The sequence below is a fragment of the Amphiprion ocellaris genome, chromosome 20, assembly GCF_022539595.1.
Source record: "Amphiprion ocellaris isolate individual 3 ecotype Okinawa chromosome 20, ASM2253959v1, whole genome shotgun sequence".
NCBI lineage: Eukaryota > Metazoa > Chordata > Actinopteri > Pomacentridae > Amphiprion > Amphiprion ocellaris.
Genome location: NC_072785.1, coordinates 14779371 through 14797455, shown reverse-complemented (window position 1 = coordinate 14797455; position 18085 = coordinate 14779371). Strand labels below are relative to the sequence as shown.

The 18085-nt window shown below is 41.2% G+C and overlaps 1 protein-coding gene across 4 annotated transcripts in view; it reads right to left on the bottom strand.

Annotated features, from left to right (window-relative positions):
- evla (Enah/Vasp-like a) overlaps window positions 1-18085 on the bottom strand; it is a 40503-nt gene that overhangs the window by 18584 nt on the left and 3834 nt on the right. Inside the window, exon 1 of one of the 4 annotated variants that reach the window (XM_035943213.2) lies at window positions 17392-17670. The exons of 1 other annotated variant lie outside the window; for it this stretch is intronic. In XM_035943213.2, coding sequence (XP_035799106.2) covers window positions 17392-17414 — 23 coding nt within the window. In that variant the 5' untranslated portion in view covers window positions 17415-17670. Of the gene's footprint in view, window positions 1-9873; window positions 10257-17391; window positions 17671-18085 lie in introns of those variants that run through there. 2 more of the 4 variants (XM_023298967.3, XM_035943217.2) reach the window with 2 other exon arrangements.

Below are 18085 nucleotides of genomic sequence, written 5' to 3'. Positions count from 1 at the left end.
TCAACAAAATAAATGGATATCAAAATATTTTCCTTCCCAGTTGAAAGCTTTAATCTAAAAATCTTCTCGTCATAAGGATCTCGCACTAAAAGAACCTATTTGGCACATGACAGCTGCATACAGATGATTAATTCTGTGCAAAAATATTAGAAAATCTCTGTATGAACTGAGCAGCACGTCGCGGCGCTCCTAAGGGAGAAGCCTTTAAAGCTCGTCTGACAGATGGATTTCAGCAGCAACTCCCACGATTACAACCACCACCTCTCTGGCAAATATCCGTCGCTCCCCACTGCACAACTGCTGTCGAGTTAACCAGCAGCAGAAACATCAACATGTGACACGTCTGGATGTTGCAAGTGGGTGAAAGTAAGACAAAAGTGAGTCTACGTGTAGATGCGGGAAAATGGTTACACAATAAACGTCCTCCATCTGGGGACAAAAAGGAACTCTGAGCAGATGTGAATATGAAGTTCCTCAAAAGCGGCACCTCCCAAAATTCACTCAAGATAAAGTCTGTATTACAGCTAACACTAATGCAAAGATTCATCCTTCAAAACATGCAAACAACATGTTTCTTCTAATATAAAAATGGATAAAAATACACTATTTTAAGTGGGAAGCAATAATGAGTCGCTCATTTTCTAAACGATGAGGGATAACTACAGACATCGTGTTTCCTGCATCCCTAAATAAGTTAAAAAGCCTCTCTAATCACATAACAGACACTTCTCTCCACTTCAGAGACCTGACAGACCACCAGAGTCTCACAGGGAGAAGAAAGGGAGGGGAGGAGGGAGGTGGCTGCATCTCTGGGATGGATCTTCTTACAAAAACAGGCCCTATTTCTGGAGCAGTTCAGGCCAGAGGGATGGAAGGCCTGGAGCTCCATGCTGATGGTTTCAGTTCTCCTCAAGAAGTCAGAAATAAAGCTTCAGCCTCGACTGATCCTTCTTTGCATACAGTGTGTTGCTCAATCAACACATCATGAGACGAGAAAAGAGAAATAATCGAGACCATCGCAGAGCAGCTCGGCTCATTTCACCCAAAGAAAGGCTTCTCACCACTTCTAACAGTGAGCTAAATGCTGCAGCATGTGGTTCAGTATGGGAGGGTGATGGGTGCTCGGTCACATGACAAAAGAGGAGACAAGACACAATAAGGCACATGGTAGCTGCTTAGCATCAGAGCTGCAACTTTACCTAATGATTTTTCAGTCAGAAAAAGGGTGACTGAGTGTAGAGATGACACAGAAGAGAGAACAGAACGCAGAGTGACTGAGTGTTTGTGATGAGCGCAGAGCAGGCGATATGGCAGAATCTGATAAAGGTCAGCTGTTGCTGAAAATCACAATCAGTGACATTAAAATAACGCGATGAATCAAACTCATGTTCAGAGCTGGAAAGAGCTCGTAACCAAGCACTGAAGGTCAAACTAAAGCAATAGTTAATGTTATTCTTAATATATGTGAGTGATAAAAGCAGGCATGTTTGGACTAAGAGAGCTTGTGGTTCTTTTTGCTATGGATTGGTCTCCACCTATTCCTGATGGAAATGTCTGTCTTTTTGTTAGAGCTGTTTAGAGTTTTTTTGCTGCAAATCTTTATGCTGCTGCAGAAAAACTGAACAATTTAAAGATCCATGGTTCGATCCATGATTTGATTTCATTAGTGTATTTTTACCTGAAAATAAGCGTTATTGTAATTTGTTAGATTAGAATGAGCCCCTTACATCTACATAGGCAGCGGTTCCTCTTTCATAGAATCCATGATCTTACTACAGCAGCCCAGAATGGACAAACCTAACACTGGCTCTACAGAGGACCTTTTGCATTTCTAGTGACCACTATTAGTTCTCCTACACACTTGGAAGGAGAATGCCAGTTGTGGTGTATTCAGCTGGTTGAAATCCACAAACTCAGCACTAGATGCAACTAAATCCTACAAGCTTGACCTTTAATCTTACTAGTAAATGGAATCTCTGAAGATATTTACATCTGAGGAGTAATGTGAGGTCCGTCTTTTAAATTTATTCTGGTACACTACAATATGCATCCGTGTTTCAGATAAAAAGCTCTAATACAAAGATATTGATAGTGAGAACTTACGCAGGTTGTGATCTCAAGTATGCCAAGAAGGATGCAAGAAGTAAAGATACAAGGTCCTTTATTGTCCTCTTACCACACTAACATTTATACAGTACTTTTCCATACAGTGCTACATATGATGAGCTACACCCAAGACAGTTAGTTTTGGGAATGTAACATGGAAAGGGGGAACATTTCTTACCGAAGTATTGCTGCACTGGAAAAAAAAATACCAAAAAGACCCAGTGTTTGAGTGGTTAGGGTGAATGCCACATGGCAAATGACACTGAGCAGCGAGCCTCTAGTGTTGCTACATGTCACTTCCCTGCTCTCTTTCCTCATGTTCCTTTCTCTTTCCACGGTCACTGTCAAAAAACTCAATAAATAAATAGAACTCTTGTGCCACCAGGGCTTATAAAAGTGGGCTGGCAGCATTTTAGTGCAGCAGTCAGGCTTGTTTTACATTACTGGAAGAATCCACATGCTGTAGACCAGTGTGTGCTTTTTCTTTCCACAAAATTGATTGCCAGAGTAAATAATGTCCAAAGCAAATCTGGCATACATAAAGGGTGCAGCATCTTTGTGAGTGTATGAAGTACAAGTCCAAAGAATATAAAGGAATAACGGGGTACCTTCTGTGTATATAGCTGTCTGTTATCCTTTTTCAGTTATTTTCCTACGCCACATTTGCAATATATTGCATTCCTGTATGAAGCTAAAACAAATGTTTGAGATGAAACATAATAAAACTTCATAGAGTTGAAAGGAACTGCAGAGTAAAGTAATATTTCTTTGTGGTTTCATCACTACCAACTACCCCCATTCACACACGTTTATATGAAAATATTGACTATAGCTGTCGTAAGCAGTTTCACCGACAGCATGTGTGAACTACAGCTGACTGATCATTCGGGCAGTTTCAGACTCCAGGCCACTGCAGCCCTCTGAGGGTTTAAACCTGCTGGTGTTTTCCCTCTAGTGTGTTCTATAGACTACAACTTTAAAAATGCATGAGCACTTTTCCACTACCAGCTCATGAATAAAAAAGAAGAGATACTGCATGTTTGCCCACAACATATTTACAGACTGATGAGACAAGCACAAGTTTTCAACATGTTGTTTAGAGAGTCTGCAGCTCGTAATTTTTTTATTCGCTGTAAATAGTTTTTGTTTGTATTGGAGCAGAGAAAACGCGTGTACTCTGAATTTAAATCTAAATTTAATCTGGTCCTGGAAAAAGGATCAACTTGACTTGATTTGCTCAATAGATCCCATCTGAGCATTTTTGCCTTGTTTTTGCTGGAATAAGCAGATTTCTCAGAGGAGGCTGAATAACATTCACCTCAAAAGGCAGCCTTGGAGGGGTGAGAAGGAAAAGAAAAAGAGACAGAGCAGGAGAGAGGGAGCGATGAATAGACGGCTGAGAGAAAAAACAGGAGCTGAGAGGATATGAAGGCTTCTGCCACACTGAGCGCTTCCTCATGTCAAATAAGCCTCATAGGCGGGTGGTGAAAAGGAGGCCACATTCCCAGGCTTTTGAATTAAGCAAAGCACTTCCCTGCACACATGGTTAGACATATGTGCCCCCCCTCACCCTCCTCCTCCATGCAAATCCTATACATACACAATTTGAGTGTCAAGGCTGTGTATTTTTCCCTCCCAGATCAGTCCATTAGCAGAGATTTCAGTGCTGGAAGAAATAATGCCTGAACCAGATCCTGTCCAGAAAATGCTAAGCATGTACATGACAGGCTGAGTTTGCATATTCGGAACAGCAGTTTCATGCTTCATGATTAGATCGCTGGATGTACTCGGGCTGGGAAAGTGTCTCCTTGGCAGGGCAGGGAGTGGGTCGGGGTGGTGGGGTGCAGGAGGCGTCCTCTCTGGGTAGCACCCGAGGGCAGGGCTTCTGCTATCATGGCAATTAGCTTTTGTTACTGCTGTAATTGTTTCATCCTGCTGGTTCACAGTGGAAGGCACCCGAACACACCCGAACAAATGATGAGTGATTCAGCAGAGCCCCGCACGGCCGGCTCACGACAGCGGCTCATATTTGTCAGGCCTTTGTTTTTCTGATGAAAACTAAATGTTAAAAAAACACCACCAAAAGACACCAACGCTTCACAGAAGTAGGTCGTCAGCAGAGAGCTATTTATGACGAAGTGGGAACACAAAAGCAGTGTAGATGTGTATTTCATGCATGATACAGCTATGAAAGGTATTAGTGTGACTGTGGAAGTTACATTTTTATATTTTCGTAGAATGATGCAGTTAGCCTGGCTTAGCTCAACTACCTACAGGATATTCATGCTGTCATAGCAGCTTCACTCAGACATAATTAATGATAATGATGATGATGATGATGAATGAACATGATAATTACTGATGGTTGATCTAATAAAGTACATACTACAGGCATGGAAGATGATGCACGTTCACTTAAACCCAGAGGATGCCCTGCCACTACTATGCTTAGTTGATCATTTTCTCTTTTCTCTAAAGATGTAATGAATAAAACATCTTAATACTGAGCTAATTAAACAGTTTAATTTATAAATCAACAGTAAAAACAGAAAACAAAGGTTTGGCTCTTGCTTGGTCAGGAAGGAAAATCTAGAAATCTCCCCTAAACTAAATTATAGACAAAACTCTGCAATTTATCAGTCAGAAATTATAGAAACAGAAAGATTTGTTAGATTTTCAGCTTGCTGATGTTAGTTTAACTACTCATGTGTGAAGTGCTGTCCCATTGGAAAATGTAACCAAACCCAAGCTTAAAATTGTGATTTTTAATCCAAATCACTATATTCTAGTTTCAAAAAAATTAAGAAAAAAATAACCATTTGTATTAATCAGATTCTGTAAAAAAAAAAAAAAAATTCTGCACTCCACAGGGCAATTGTAAAACCATGAGTGACTCAGCTGCGATTGACAGTCACATGACAAAAATTCGGGAAGTTTTCAACAGAATTAGGTTGAACTGCAGGCTGCGTTTATGTAGGAGAGAAGCATAGAAACAAATTAAAAATGGAAACAGTATGTGTAATATCTGTACTATGTAGAGACATTTTTTCACTATTGCTAACACCAGTGAGTATTTGGGAAAATGTACAAATTTTTAAAAATTGTTTGTAAAATAAATAATCAAAGAATATGCAAATAATTTTGAGTTCTGGGTACTTCTAGTCATGGTTGTGCTGTCTACATAGAGGTGCAGGGTTTTAAATTGCACTTAAAAATGAGCCTACAGTTCGTAACAATGTGACAGGCCCAGAAACTACTTGGGATTCAGAGGGTTAAAGAAAATCCTTTAAAGGGCAGCAGCTACTCATACATCAGGTGAAATATAAGGAGAATCAGGGAGACCAGGCAGCTCACTGGTCAAACACACTAAACTCAGCAAACTCTTCTTCAACGCCTCCTCTGTCCACAGTGAATCCCAGTTAATCATTTTGTCAACTGTCAGATCAGTGATCACTTGCTGCAAACAACTCAATTTATTCAATTAATCAGTCATTTCATGCTAATTAAGTAGCTTAAAAAAAATCATAACGCGAAAACCAACAGAGAGACAAAAGCATCCAGAGCGGCTTCCTGTGCAGCAGGAGTGATAATTACACAGTTTTATGCATCCCTGGTTGGTGCTGGAGATAATAGAGACGTTCAGCCGTTGTCAGGGAGGACATACAATTAAAACCTGGAGATGTTTGGGAAATAAACAGCGGCATCCTCAGGTAGGCAGTGTTCACCGCTGTACCGGAGTAAGCTGCCATATCTGAAATCTCTTTGTCTATAGTGTGGTCAAACATCAACATTTCAGCCAGCAAAATGAGCACGTTCTATATACTTGAGCTTTATCCAGGAAATAAGGGGAGGCCCACTATGTGAAATGTAAAGTACAAACAGAAATACAAAGAGCTGCTTCAGCTCTGAGTGTCTTCTTGTTGAGACGGAGGCGGTCCGCCCTGTGTTGTGATGTGCTGCCACTCTTTTTCCCAAACAGGAACTGAAATACATAATTATGCACCCACACACGGTATATTATGGTACTGGTACTGTACATACACCCAAAGAGCCAACAGAAACATGGATACACACTCACACACACACACACACACACACACACACACACACACACTCACACACACACAGATTTGTTCTAACGTATGGATCCAGTTAGTCGTCTGTTACTATTATAAGGATTGTAGCCACCGGGGTTCACTGGGCATTTAGGTGCAGGGCAGAGCCTTTGTATAGGATGGGTGGGAATGCATAGGTTTCCAGTATGGGTTTGGGTGGGTTTGGGTGGGTGCGGGGGTCCGGCTGACAGAAGGAACAGGTCTGTCTGACTGGCTGGATTAGAGACAGAGCCTAGCAGGCAGATCATTACCTCACTGCAGTCTTAAATCTAAATTAACCAGGACTTAACTCTCGCACAAGACCTCTAATCTGCTCCACCGGGGAAAGTACAGTTCACAGGCAGAAGCAGGGAAGGAGGCCCTGGAACTAAAAACAGCACAACATTATTGGTGGGAAGCTTGTGAAGCCTGGTCATTTGCAAGTAAGTCAGTAGAAGTAGATGGCAGACTGGTGATAGACGCCAGATTTGAAAGGGGATGTAGCAACGTTGCTGCACGTATTTTAACACTGCTGCGAAAGTATATGGAACACAGTCATTAAAAATACAGACATTATCTAAATCTTGCTACGCGTGTAAAATTAAACTGTTGCAAATTTTGCCCAAGACTGCACCGGAGCCTATTTTTCAGTCACACACAGCGGTAGTGTCGTGGTATCTTGGTCAGCAGGTTTACTGGCAGCAGGTTTCAACCTCACATCTGTAGGAGGACGCTCTGCCTTAAAGGCTAAAGTCAGAGAGCGAAAGTCTGTGTGTGCAGTAAATACCACAGATTACACGATTAACTGCAGCCTTCTCCTGTGAGATGTGCACTGGTACACATCTGTGCAAGTTTACAGTAAATAGCCCCATCCAAGAACAGATATAACCCAGCCACCTGCATATGCTGAGAACATCACTGCACCTCTTATACAAAATAAAACTTATGTTTGTATTTCCACTGTATGCAAGAGCTTTTTATGCAGGGTATTACTTGTGAATGCAGAACATGCCTTCATATTCATGGGTAAGACCAGAATAATGAGGCTTTTAAGGACTTGATCTCCCTTCCACTAATGCATTACAGCTCCAATAATAACTAAGACAAAACTATTATATATAGCACAGAGAAGGTTCACATAATCCATAGGTTACAGTGTTGCCAAAGCCTCAACATCCCCAAAGCACCATGTTGCTCAAACTGACACACAATAGTGTGTTTATCTAACCGCTACCCAGCTGACATACAAGTGTAGAGCAATACTGCAGAATGAATCACAATTAAGCCCCACATGAGAGAGAGAGAGAGAGAGAGAGAGAGAGAGAGAGAGAGAGAGAGAGAGAGAGAGAGAGAGAGAGAGAGAGAGAGAGAGAGAGAGAGAGAGAGAGAGAGAGAGAGAGAGCAGAGTACTGCAGTCTTAATGGCATTAATGCAAACCGCATTAATGTGCTTATGTTCTCAGCTAAATGTCCCAGTTGTTGTTTGCAAAAAGCTCTGTCTTATGGCATGATGTATCCGTATGGTGCGCTGCTACTTTTAATTTACACACGATCTGCAGACAGCGAATGCTTAACCTACATTCTGTGTTTCCGTCATTGTGTGGTTTCTTGATTATGCGCATGTATTGGAATTTAATGCAGAACATGTAAATGTATTTATGTGTGCAGAACAGCACGGAGCAGAGTTCATTTCAGTCAATAAGACTGGACTAAAAGCAGTGGATATACAGTTTGTTTTTCTCTGCTATCCTTTTTTTCTCTACCCTTTACCCTCACCCTAACAGGTCGAGGCAGACGGCCGCCCTCCCTGAACCTGGTTCTGCTCAAGGTTTTCTCCTGTTTCTGTGACATTTGTTGCCTTTTTGAGATAATTTGCATCGACTGATTTCCAGTGTGTCGATAAACAGGGGCTACGTTGGACTACTCCACACCAGCCACTGGAGCTAACAGATTATTTTCCATTGTGCACATGACCTAAGATAAATCCATGAAGAGCAGCGCAGTATAGGGCGTTGGCAGCAGTAAGTGAAACAATGTGCTCACCACAACAGCACACATCAATCCATTTACCAGATCTGTAATTAGAGATACTGATAACTGCTGATAAATGCTTTTGTGTGGTGCAATAAAATCGTGTTTTTTTTATTCATTTGCACCCATTTTTTTAAAGCTTAATTTTTTTGAGAAAATGCATGTCTACTTATTTATTTATAAAATGTTGCATGTTATCAGACAACATGATATTTGCAATATCTAATTGGCCATTGCCCACAAATACTCTCTAAGTATTGGCATCAATATTGAAAAACCTGTATTGGTTGCACACTAGTTGTTATAAATATTCAGAAAAATCCATTGCAAAATAGCTGTATGGATAAAACAACAGGGCAGGTAAGACAGGTATGTCGGCTTTTTGTGTAATCAAGAAACCTGATCACACTGATACATAAGCTTCATGGCTGACTGGGGGGCTTTATTAAAAATGTGATCGAGACGTAAAAAAAATAGAGCTAAACTGAGAAAGCAGCCAAATGAATATAAATGCAAAAGTCATAAAAAAAACTAACATTACCCACAATGCAAAGTAACAATTCTAAGATGCAATATGTATGTTTAATATAAATAAATTCAGTGTAACATTTTTTGCTATCTTGTATCTGACTATCGCAGCCATCAGTAAAGAAGATTACAGTCATGATGCTGCTGCTATCAGCTTTAAACAGACAGGGAGGCAGGCCCTTGTGTTCTGCTCATATTGCATCCATAAAATCTCATTGTCCTTTATTTTTTAAACCAATCCTGACCCCCCTCTTCCCTTCTTCCTCTCCCTCATGATAACAAGGCAGCCAACAGAGCTGTTTGATCCTACAGTTCTCATTTGGGACGGCAGCAGCGACCAAACCTCCCTCCCCTTTCTCGCTTTCTCTCCCTCCATCTCTTCCCTCCATCTTCCATCCTCCCAGCAGAAAACAGAAGGAGAAAAAGAGAAGGTCACTGGCCTGAAAGGGCTGCCATTTTAGCCAGAAGCCCTGCTGTCGTTAATACTTGGGTGAATTAAACATGTATGGAGCCCTTACAGAGCACCTCCTATTCAGAGATGCTCTCTGTGAAGCTGCAGAATAAAGAAGATGCTCGGTGCAGCATCACTGTGGGCTGCATCTCTCTAGCAGCATCTCTGGCTTTGACTGAAAGGATGCAGTCAGGCAAGAGGAAACAACAAAAAGAAGATCATGAAAACAGTTCAGAGTGAAAACTTCTGACACTTTAGCTTTAGTTTTACACGTGAGGTAAAAACAAACTGCTCTTTCAGCTGCAATTTTGTGCCAAAATCTCAATATTCATGCACACAATAACTAATCCGAAATAACCTCAATGCTGCAACAATTCGTTGAAGCCAGATTAAGATTACAGATTAGTGTTTTAGCTCTGATTAAAATACAGCAGGGGAAAGATTTGTCCGTCTGTGCTGCCAAAATATCACAACACTTTCTTCTCAAACAATAATCAAACCTCGTCGACGTCAAATGCACATCCTTGTTTGTTCATCCCAAAGTACTGTCATCTCTCTTTGCTTTCAGTTTTACTCGCTGCTTTTGACATTTTACTTCACTCTGACATACACTGGAGGTAAAAATGATTAAACACACACCGTCAAACAAAGTGTCAGTACAAACCTGGCAGAGATGTGGCTGTAAAACAATCCTGAGTCACTGACACTCTGAGGGAGGCAGTAACGCAACACTTGGATCCGATGGATGTCCATTTTGGTGAGCAGAAAAACAGCAACAACTACAACAGCAGCAGTCTATGACACAAACTCCCTCTCGCGCTGCTCCATTACCTTAAAACTATAACTCATAAAAAGCAGTTTAATCCTCCTGCTGAAAGCTGGCGACGTAAATTACAAACGAGAGCAACTGCAGGAGTAACTAGAAACGTCCAGTTGGAAATGAAATGAGATTAAAAAAACATCCCACAGTTATGAATTCTGGTGCAGCTGCGTCCACAGTGAGACCGATGGTGATGATCTATCCGGCAACAAAGAGATGACTGACAGACAGACTGGCAGAGATGAAGTCATTGACCAGCCAGTTGTCTGACCGCATAATAGATGAGCATGTGTGTGTGTGTGTGTCATTGAACCTCTGCGCTACTGTCATACTGTTAACCCAAGGGAGATTACCTCATATCCGACTCAACCAGCCCCCCTCCCCAATCCACTACAGTTTAGTGTGTATATTTGTGTCAGGGGGGAGTTGTTGCTGCTGTTATCCCCCCGCTCCTCCTCTTGACTCCAGCCTGCTGTTGCCATAGCCACCCAGAATTAAGCAGAGACTGAATTAACAACCAGCGGCCCATACTGTGGTCAGTTACTATTGATCGGGATGCCCTCGATCTCAGAGGACACATGTAGCGTTTGAACATACACCAGCATATGAGACACACAATAGCTGGAGGAGATGTGCGTGCTAAATGGCCATTAAAATCCACTGAGTGACCCGCTAACTCCAACGCTCAATCTGAGTTGGACACACTGGGGAGAAAATGAAGGGAGGTGGGGGGGAGTTCATCAGCTTCACTGTTCATTAAAGGGACTTTAATTAGAGTGCGATCCAGATGTAAAACAAATAGAGCTAGACAGATAAAGTGGAAATCTGGAGGAAATGTGGTCATCCACTGGTTTTATCTAGTGCCAAAAATGTCAATTTGTTCAACACTTGGACAACTAATCCAATGACATTCCTATTTATTTGCTTTAATTAGTGTTTAATAAATGTTTGGGTGGCACCTGACAGTCAGAAGATTGTGTGTCCAAACCTGGCTGGCCTTTCTATGTGGAATTTGCGTGAGTCTTTTCTCTTGATGCCCCAATTTCCTCCCACAATCAAAAGATATGCCTATCGGATTAATGGGTATTTCTAAACTGACTGTAAGCGTGAACAGGAGCATGTATCATTTTCTTTTTGCATCAAACCTACAGTGAACTGGCGACCTGACCTCTCACCCAATGTCAACCATGATAAGCCCCCATCGGACCCCCACAGGATAAAGCGGATATAGCTAATGGAAGGAGGGATAGTGGTTGCAGTGATAAACTGTGGCATGTTTGCATCGTCTCTGTGAGCATATTTAGTTCAAAGCAGCAGTGTGTATAAGTACAGCCACACAGAGCTGCTAGTATGGTAGTAGACGCTTAGTTTGTGTGTGTGTGTAAAGACATGGCTTGGTCTATTAAAAAAAAGTACCTTCACGGAAAGATGGGGAGAGACGTGCAGTAAACAGTGCAGGATTAAAACTGTGGACTTGCTGCTCAGTGCATTGGTGTCTGTGTTTTATGTGCCCTAACCACAAAATGTGCTTTTTTAAAAAGAACTGCTTTTAAATGAAATTTAATGAGCAATTTACAGATCTATTCTCTTTTGTTGAATTACAGATAGCTAATAAAATCACATAAACAGGTAATATTTTACATGTCAATCATAAAGTAACAGGCCAAAACTGTAAATAATGTCCAATTTGTTCTTTTACAGTGTTTGGCTGGCTGTAAAATGACACTACGTTTCAATATATTTCAATTGTTTAAAAAAAAGAAGAAGGCATTTCACAGATATGTACCAATATTTGAAAGAAAATTATGCATGTTAAGGATACAAAAAAAGGCAAATATTCTTTTCTGTTTGTTTTACCAATTTTCCATGTTTTCTATAATTACAGATAAAATCTAATAAAATCTCAAAAATAAAGTATTAATGTACCTGTTTATTCTAAAACAAAACAACAGCAAAATTGTATATAATGTCTACACCACAATCTACATTTTTACAAATAGTAATTTAATCTGTCACAATGTGTGATTCGAAAATGAAACTGTTTTACTGTATTTGAATCCACTAAATATATCATTATTTTACAGATACATTCCATTGTTTTTCACCATTTTTCACAGTTTTTGAACGTTACATAATTGCATCCTTGCTGCCAGATTTTCACAGTTTTTTTTTAATGTAATGGTTTGCTCCATGGTGCATTTTTTGGTCACTATTCTTTGAAAACTAGTTAAAGGGAACCTTTTCAAAAAAAAATTGCACACGGAGTGCTCTCTAGTTTAATCAAAAAGACAAATGCCACACAAACACAGCATTCATGGTTTGATTCCAGCTGTGGTCACATGTTCCATATCATGCCCTATATTTCCCATCATTAACTGTCAGCTGTCCATAAATAATAAAATGGCAGAAAAAAAGCAACCAGTCAAGTTGCAGTTTACATTCATGTGTGTCCAGACTTGACCTTTGATGTTTTGGATATAAAATGTCCTCATCACGTCCTCCAGTCGCTGGGCTATATAGCAGAAAAAATGATCAAGATATAAAATATTTCATTTCAGTTTATTTAGATCATTACTGATGTTTTTAATTACTTATTTTTTAAATAAAATTTTATTTGAACTATACTGTACACTATTTCATGCTAACGCAACAATGAAAAGCCCACAGATAAATAAATCACATACGCTACCGTTCAAACAGTTGGGATCACTTAAAAATGTCCTTATTTATGAAAGAGAAGCAATTTTTTTTCAATCAAGAAAACATTAAATGAATCAGAAATACAGTCTAGACATTGCTAATGTGGTGAATGACTATTGCGGCTGGAAATGGCAGATTTTTAATGGAATATCTACATAGAGGTACAGAGGAACATTTCCAGCAACCATCACTTCTGTGTTCTAATGCTACATTGTGTTAGCTGGTCATGTTGAAAGGTTAATTGATGATTAGAAAACCATTGTGCAATTATGTTAGCATATGTATAAAGGTATTAGTTTTCATGGAAAACATGATATTGTCTGGGTGACTCCAAACTTTTGAACGGTGGTGTATATAAATATTAATTTAGTGGAGAATGGAGGAGTGAATTCACCTTGATCCACACTACATAAAGTCAGCAAGCCAAACCCAGAGGTACACGGAGGGTGATCAGAGCTGGTGGAGGTGAGGTGATGGGGGACACAGCATCATGGGTGTTTTTTAAACTATAAAGCTGTTCTCACAAGTGCTGCCACGGGTCCCTGTTGTCTGCAACCTCCACCAGGGGAGGTGTGCAGGTGTGGATGGGGGTGAATGAGGCCCAGATGGCTGCAGACTAGTGCGTCTCCAGAGACCAACACAGAAGCCAACAGGGAGAGTGACGGAGGGTGAAGGGCTCCACTGTCGAGCTATGATCAGTTTGTTGTGTTTTTTTTTTTTTAAGCTATTTTTTTGGCCTTTCGCTGGCTTTATTCGATAGGCAGGGAAAAGAATAGGAGGAAGATGTGCAGTAAAGGGCCGTGAGCCAGAATCAAACCCAGGCCACTGCGTACGTGGGTCGCTCGCTCAACCAGCTGAGCTGTCTGAGCGCCCATGATCGGCTTTTTAGCATCCAGGGAGAAGACACACTTGGGATTTGTTAATGCAATTGAAGTTGTGTCTTCATTACAGGCTTTCATGGCAGTTTGCATTTAGGTGAAACTATCAAACATTCTATTGAACAGTTTTCTAATTGCCATTGAAGTTTCTATTGCCAGCACGTATTCCTATCAGTTTATCACCATGATCTACTATATCATATTTAGCATTTGTGTGAAATTTGTGAGTTTTGGATAAAAATATGTGTTGTGATACTGCAGTGATCTTTGGCCACCAAATTCTAATCATTTCATCCTGATTTGAAGAAATTCCCCCACGGTGCTCAACCTACATCACATTCAAGACAGGGATGGACAGACAACCTGAAAACAGAACAAATACATAAATAGCAAGAAAAGCACTCCGAGAGCGCAGTACTCAGCCAAAGCTGCTCAGTCGTATCATTTACGACAGGTACGTCCCGATAAGTCTTTAGTGATAGATTTGTAGCAGGATCGCAATCATGTGAACATCAGCAGGCAATGTTCACTTATAGTCATACTTACAGGGACTAGACCAGACTATAAGCCGTATCACTGCCTTTGAAAATTTCATGCAAATCCATTGTTCCGTTTTTGAGTAATGGTGCGCACAGAAAGACAGACACATGTACGCCGATCGTCACTTAACTGAGTAAAAATGTCTGCTATGAGCCGATTATCATCATCAGCTTTTGAAATCTCTCGAATATTAAAGTCAGTGCTGTCCTGCAGGCTACAGTGAACCCATCCTTCTCCCAAATGCACAGTTAGGACACAGGACTGACATTCCTCCAGTACGACGATGACAGAATATTAGCCCTTCAACTCTGACCTCTCTGGTTCACTGGCCTCCTCTCTAACAGCTGACCTCATATGCCACGCTGACAGCGGGCAACGCAAACGGCAGAGTCACACCGCCGTGGGACGCGACACGGCGCTGCTCATTAGAAAATGCCACTTATTATTGGTCAAATGAGGGTCACAGTCAGCAGGGATTGGTTCAACAGCAGCGCTAGTCACCAGCGATTTGTTTTTCGGGGTTCACAGCAACGCCCGTGCCAAGCAGAATTACTGCTGGCTCGTCTGAGGCTCAGAGCGCCCAGCTGGACGGCAGGACGACGCTGCGACGGGCCGGGCAAATGTTAACAAGCTCGATCTGCGACAGACGAGGCTCTGTTGTGCCCCGAGGAGGGGGCACTGCCTGCTCACTAACATTTATAAAATGATAACAGGCAACAGCTAAACTGCCCCAGGGCAAGTGATCACATCGACAATTACACATGATGGTGAAGTGGATATGTTATCCTGTGGATTTCTCCATGTCACCACTGTGCACAGAGATATGGTTAACATATGCAAGCTACTATATACCCATGTTAGGGGCAGTAGATCAAAACTCTAAAGATTTCCAGTTTATTCTGGTAGCTTCTGTAAGACATAACTGATGTTGCTGTTTGACAGTTCTACAAAAATACATCACAATCCCAACAGAGCTGTCACTGTCATAAAATTGTAGTAGATGATTGTCATAAATATAATATCAGCTTTAGATTAATAATAGTACAACCTATGACTGTTTGCTGCAAATCTAACAAATTAAAGGTACTAGGCTTTCCTTCATCATTCTGCCTAAAACCACAAGGTGCACACAAGAGTCTCTGCAGTGTTTGATTTGGCAACTAAATTCATGACATTAATTAGAAGAAGTAATTAGTAGAATGGCAGACATCAAACGCCTTCTGATAACCAGTTGGTGCCATTAACCATAAAGCCATAACAGAAGAGGGAGGTGCAATTTTGAAAAAATTCTGTTGAGATGGTGATTAAAATATTCCATTTCTGTTAGTTTTATCCAGCTGCTTTCATACAGATACATAGAAACGGTTCTAATGATTATTAGAAATAATCACGGTCAGTTCAAACAACTGTGATCAGGTGATTATGTAATCATATTGTGATTATTTTACAGTCGTTTTATGCTGCACATTTTTGTTGGAAATGTATCTTCTGTAAAGACTTGATGACTCTGGAAGTAAATGGCATCCAAAAATGAGCAAAAACAACAAAAAAAATTCAGAATTTTAAAAATCTATTTTGATGAGGTTTCTAGGATTTAGATGATAGGAAGATTAAAAAAACAAAACAAAACTCATCCACAACTAGACGGGTTGAGGAAGAATCTATAATAATAATGTGTATAATAATAATCCATAAAGCAGATGTGATGGTTCAGCACGTTGTTCAACCAACAACAGTCAAAGCTACAGTGTAATATTGACACATTGGTTATATATTGATTTACAATATCAACATCCTTCATGACATGTAAGGACTCTGATAAAAAGCTGATCAGGAATCACTGTGTCACTGTAAGGAGGTAGTCTGTGGTTGTGTATCTATAGCATGCAACGGTAAAATCAACACATTGACCCCCATAATGACATCACTTATTCATTATGTAGCTCCATAGATGCCAGTTGCACCTCAGGCGAACCGTCACCGACACATACAGTACAATATGGATAGCAACCCCCACTTCACTGCCACCCTTCCCCCACCACTCATCGTTCCACCTTCTTCAGCGCTATCCAGTCCTCGTTGTGCCACTAATCCTGATCCTTAAAGGGAACCGCCACTTCCAATTGGAGGAGACTCACTCTTTGGATATGAAACACAATGGGGGGTAGAATGAACAGTATCCTGACCCCGTTTCATCCAATTCTTTGATGTCACCTTCAGAAAATAATATATAATCCTGCAGATCTTGTATTTTTCTTGCAATGTCAGTCATAAAAATGAGCATGGGTCTGTCAGCTGAAATGTCCAGAAAATAAGGAGCAGGAAGATGAGACGGGGTGCAAAGGGGTTAGTTGTCATAGAACTGCAAGTGGCAGCTTTGCAGTCTTGAAGATTTGGATGAAAACATCAGGAATTATACTCCATAGTGGACATAGTGGTTTTCCCTGCAGTGTAATGCACTTTGCAGCAGATTACTAGAATGCATGTGGTCAAGCGTTGATGTTATCTGCCCCCTCTCTGCTCCACATCTGTATCTGAGCTCCAACAAATCACCACGAACCACTGTAATCTGCCGGGGCCATATTATAAAGAGACCTCTCTATCCGTGTCATCATCTGGCTTTTGATAGTCCCACTCATTCAGCCATTCAGAGATTAGTGCTCTCGATCCCTTTCTTCCTGTCTTTCCTTCTCACACACACATGCAACGAGTCAGACGGGATCAGTCCTGCGAACGAGCAGGAGCAGCTGAGCAGACGCACTGACAGCCAGCGAGGAACTCGTTCTTTCTTCCCAGGAAAAAGACTGAACCAATCAAACATTGCTAAAGGGCAACCAATCAGACTCCTCTGCAAACAGCTGGCTACAAAGAAAACACAGGCAGAAGGGTGGAAAGAAGGAGGCAGACGAGAGAAAGTCAGCAACTCCTACGGGAGATTTTCCTCTCCCGTTTTTCCCTCATTTTCCCTCCAACTCATGTACAACTTGAGAACCAGAGATAAAGACAGAAATAGAGGGAGAAATGCAGGTTTTCTTGCTGACACAATCCTACAAAGTGCTATTTCTAGAACCACACAGATTCTGCGGTTGGAAAGCCGAGCCAGGCTTTAAACAGAAACGCTACAGAGAGAAGGAGCAACATCATCCCTCCAAAACCAATCTCGGTTTGACTCATGCAGCTCCAAAAAAGCACAGAAAACCGAGGAGAGACACAGAGGTGATGATGAGGAGTCATGTTGCCTTACCCAAAATCGTCCAGGGAATACATCTCGCTGGAGAAGACGGCACAGTCCTCAGGCAGGGGATGAAAGGAGGTATAAAGGAGGAGATTATGGAGGAGAGGAGGAAGTGTCAGCCTGAGAAGAGAGAGCACTACACATGCTGTCCAATGCCGCTGCAAGTAAATTCACTCTTTCCCCTCTTCACATCCTCTAAAAAAAAAAAAAAAGTAAAAAAAAATCCACTACGCCAGCAAAGCAGACATGAGGCTGAGACACACAGAGAGTAGGAGGGAAGAAGAAGTGAGCGAGGGAGATGAGGAGTGTTACAACAGAGTAAGGGAATGCAAGAGAGAGAGAGAGAACATGTGACCAGTGCAGACCAGTCACCTCTCTCTGCTTCAAGGATTGGACTGCCGCCTCTCAACCTCCAAGGAATCATTTCCACTGGATGGAAATTACATGCTTGCCTGTATAGGAAACAGCAGCGCCGTTACTCTCGCCTTTCTATACCATGAAAAATTCAGGGAAAAAAAGGATGACGCTTTAAATAGATTCTACAGTGTTTCAGTCGCAGCCTTTAATCACCAATTAACTACAGTGGAGGAAATAGCTGCAACACACCAGTTCATTCATTCGGCTCCAATTTCATAACAGACGCGACATTCCAGCTCTCTGCGGGAACGGATGCAATGATTAGATTTACTTCCAAGCAACAATG